This window comes from Atta cephalotes (genome assembly GCF_000143395.1).
Source record: "Atta cephalotes unplaced genomic scaffold scaffold00012, whole genome shotgun sequence".
NCBI lineage: Eukaryota > Metazoa > Arthropoda > Insecta > Hymenoptera > Formicidae > Atta > Atta cephalotes.
Window position 1 is genome coordinate 2,524,488 of NW_012130076.1, and position 4,500 is coordinate 2,528,987.

At 31.5% G+C, this 4,500-nt stretch overlaps 1 protein-coding gene across 1 annotated transcript in view; it reads left to right on the top strand.

The window, feature by feature from the left end:
- Positions 1–4,500, top strand: part of LOC105617186 (transcription factor SOX-5) — a 44,502-nt gene that overhangs the window by 34,225 nt on the left and 5,777 nt on the right. The window contains exon 3 of the mRNA XM_012198751.1: positions 3,385–3,669. Within this exon, the coding sequence (XP_012054141.1) occupies positions 3,385–3,669 (285 nt within the window). The remainder of the gene's footprint in view (positions 1–3,384; positions 3,670–4,500) is intronic.

Here is a 4,500-nt window from a genome sequence, read left to right on the forward strand (position 1 = left end):
AACGAACAAGAATAACTAACGAGTAAGAAGTAAGAACGTACGTACGACTACGTACTACTACTTACCTACCCTACTACGTCGTCGTTACTTACGTCCGCGTACGTAATATATATATATATATATATATATATATATATATATATATTCATCCTTTGTTGTACATCAAGCCTAATTCTTAGCATTATTGAAAAATGCTATTTATCTCTATTGATTAATATGAAAAAATATAGGTAAAGATAGAAATACATATAAATAGTCAATAATAAATAAAAGAGAGTTAAACGAGACTGCATATGAATAAATCAACTAATGGAATCTTGCGAAGTGTCAAATTCTGATTTTTTATGAAATGTTATATATTTGTATCTTACATTCGTAGATGAATTTGAAAAATATTAGCGACAAATAAACATTTTTAAGGAATGAAATCATCATTCCTTATATGTAAAGCAATTTCAACTTTTATATTCCCATCTATTTATATTTATAAACTATAAGTACATAAAGTTTCAATAGAATTTGATATATCGCGAAGATCCCTTATAAGTAAAAGAAGCGCTAACTACAGTCAAAATTATTTCAAATACATGTATAAAAATATCATTTCATATTTAACTTTAACCGTATTTTACATATATATAATTATGTAATTTTTAATTAGAATTAATATAATTTAATTATTCCTTTTTAATGGCAATTCAAAGTATCACGGAAAAAATGATTTTACTAAAAAGTACGTATAAAGTACGTATCTAAAAATTTAGTTAAATATATAATAGATCCGAAAATAATTTTGTTTGAATTATCAAAATAATTATGTTGAATGCTCAAACTGGCTTAAAATGTTTAAACTTTTTGCAACAGTATTATCAACGTGTTCCACATAATTATTTTGATGATTCAAGAAAATTATTTTCTGATCTATATCTAGCTAAATTTTTAGATACTTCAGCAAAATCGTTCTTTTTGTAATGTATAGAGAAAAAATAATTGACTTTTATTTGTTAAAATTAAATATTGATATTTGTATAGATTTTAATATTGTAGTTGAAAAACATACTGTTTATATCGATAAGTGACCGACATATTGACATCTTGCGCTACGTACATTGTAATCATTTCGCGCGTTAATATGTTAGAATATGTTGCTCATACATCCACGTTTTTTTTCGCTCTATCGTTTTTAATAATCCGTAGAAACCAATAAGAAGTATCCGGCAATGTCCAATCGACACGGAAGGTCACGCTTATCATCGCTTGTGCAACGCTGCATGTTTTTGCGCGGATTTTTGTGTCGCCCTGCAGTTTTTATTTTCCGCCATAACTATTTATAAAATATAAACCAATGTTTTGCTACGTCGGTTCTACGTCTCAGCGATAAAGTTCCCGAGAGAACCGCCATTAGGAACGTCGTGAAATTAATAATCGCGCGACTCGGAATCGGAGAAGGGCGACCACGGGTGCATCCAGCATCGCGTGCGCGCGCGCGCGCGTGACATCTCAGCTGGTGCACAGGCTGGATGAATAAACGTCTTCCTTATCGTCTAAAATAAACTCCACGCATATCTGGATCGTAGCCAGGACGTAGGAAAGTACAATGATATTTGTCGTGTAAATTGTTGCGTTCCTATGGAGGGTGGATCGTATACTCGCTCATCTAAACGCGTTGGCGTGCTTCTTCGAAATTATTAATACAATGTTAATCACAAAAATTTGCTGGTGATGCATTTGGCTTGCGAATCGCTCAATTGCGAGATATTACAATCACACACGCAATTAGGTCTTTAACTATTTGGTTATGAAGTAATCATCTTTTTGACATACTATTATATATTATTGCATTTATCAGTATGTATGTATTTATGACGAGCATCGTAATATACATTTCATATTAAAACACCTTTGATAACTTGAAACGTGAAATTTTTAATATATCCATCTCTTTATATTCAGTTATGTCAGTATAAAAATATCATAAAAAAAGTTTAAAAAAATTATATTTTTAACAAATATTTATAATTAACATATTTTAGAAAAAATTTTTATATAAATAAAAAAACAATAGATAGACTATTCGAGATAGCCATTTGAATTGTCGATTTATTGACATTGAGAAGCATTTCTTTTGCAGTTAAAATTTTTGCATTACGAAATCAGTAAAAATTGAAATGCGATGCAAAACAATTTTTTTATTTAATTTGAATAAAAAGAAATAACGTAGTGTTTATATAAGTTTAGTAAATGTAACATAATGACCTCGTTAACCAAACTTATATAATTAATACCATTAAAAACTAAAAAATATTTTGCAAATGTGGTGCAACTATTCATAATGCACGTTGTAATTATACATTCAAGCAACAAAGTATTCGCTTAGAATGTTTCTACACTGTAAAAAAGTATATGAAGTTATATAAATAACATGTGTAAAAATTACACAATTTATAGTAGAAATATTAAAAACTGTGCATTTTCACAAAATAGTTTTTCTTCTAATTATATAAATATGTTTTATATTAGACAGGAAATTGCTACCAATAAAATTGATAACAATAAAAAATATTGTATAATTTTTAATGTACAAATTTTTGTAATATTATATAATATAAATGGGTAAATATCATACATATATTTGCATTTTTACGTTCATATACATATAATTTAAGAAAAATAATTGTACATAATTTGCTGAAAATTATTTTATGAATTTCTCTGTAAATTTAAAATTCATTCATAAATTTACTTTTGCAAAATGTTTTGCAATTTTTGTTTAGTTACTATAAAAAAAAATAATCTAATTAATAATAAATTAAAATAATAATAATAAAAATAAAAATAATAAATTATCTAAGTTATATTATACCTTTACTTGTAAATATACATGTATACTAATAAGTTCATGTATACATGTTAATAATAAGTTCTAAAATTATGTATTATAATTTTATATGTAATTTTTTTTCGGTGTGGATTGCGTCAGGTTGTTAAAAAATCTAAATGACTTTTGCGCTGCGTAATCTTTTTCACAATAATGGAAAAAATAAATCTTGTTCGGGCAACTGCGCATATAATAACGTACTTATTCGCAGCCATTCGCTCGAAGTCTAAAGTATATATAGGCGAAATATAACGAGGGAGCCCAAAACGGTATTTACGACGCATCGAGTCGTTGGCGGTATAAAGTGGCAATCGCGTCGCGCAATTTACTTCACACTCGCATTGTCCCGGCAATACGTCCAACGTATTTCATCCACGAGGCACGCGGATAAGCCGCTGTCAAGGTGGAATGGTCACCCTCGCGATGGCAAGGGATCTCACAACTCCTCTGTATGAGAGCCGGCATGCACAGCATCCCTTTAATTAGTGGTCCGTGTGCTTTTACAGTCGTATCCCGCTCACATGACGGTCGACTCGCAGAAGCAAATCGAGATGCAGCGGCTGCAAACGGAGCACTTGAAGCGGCAGCAAGAGCACATCATGCAGCACAACATTCAGGAGTTGCAGGCTCAGATGACAAAGAGCCAGCTGAGCATGTCGGGGCCGCAATCACTGATGTTTCTGCCGTTTCTCGAACAGCTCAGAGGGCTGCCCGTGCAGTCGCCCATGCCTCCACCGCCAGCCACGTCAACCGCCACTACCGGCAACAAACACATCAACTCCATCGCCAATGTACGTGACCTGATGATTATCGATATCGCCTGTATCGATCGTAGCTCCATGTAACGCTCGCTCTTTCATAATATCACGCACTATTTTTGCTATATTAGTTATTTCTTGGTATACCTATTATTACAGAAATTTAATATTGGAAGGTAGTGATTAATTACTTGTTAAGCATTGAACAGTATTTTTATTAAGGCTACCTCTTGCGGTTCTACATTAGTTGTATGACGTCAGAAGCGTTAATAACATGTAATTAATTAATTACTGGATACAACATTATTTTTTTCCTTGAAACAATTTCATAATCCTGAAACTTATAAAATATGCGATAAACTGAGACATTTATTCGATATGGATAAATGTTTTAGTTTGCCGTATATTTTACAGGTTTCAAAATTATGAAATTGTTATGTTTATAAGGGAAAATTAAAAAATAATGCTGTACGTAGCAATTAATTTATTGAATGTCATTTCTAGCTTTTGATGTCATACAACTAATATAACTGCTAAAGCTATACGAGCCATATTCAAAATTAATAATAATTAATCACTATTTTTATCAGTATTAAATTGGATTTCTGCAAGAGTGCTCATTTTAGAGATATAAAAATCTGATTATGAAAAAAACATTAAAATCCTAACATTTATTAAAAACAAACTCTGTGTGTGTGTGTGTGTGTGTGCGTGCGTGTGCGTGTGTGCGTGCGTGTGCGTGTGTGTGTGTGTGTGCGTGTGTGTGCGTGTGTGTGCGTGTGTGTGTGTGTGTGTAGTGTGTGTGTGTGTGTGTGTGTGTGTGTGTGTGTGTGTGTGTGTGTGTGTGTGTGTGTGTGTGTGTGT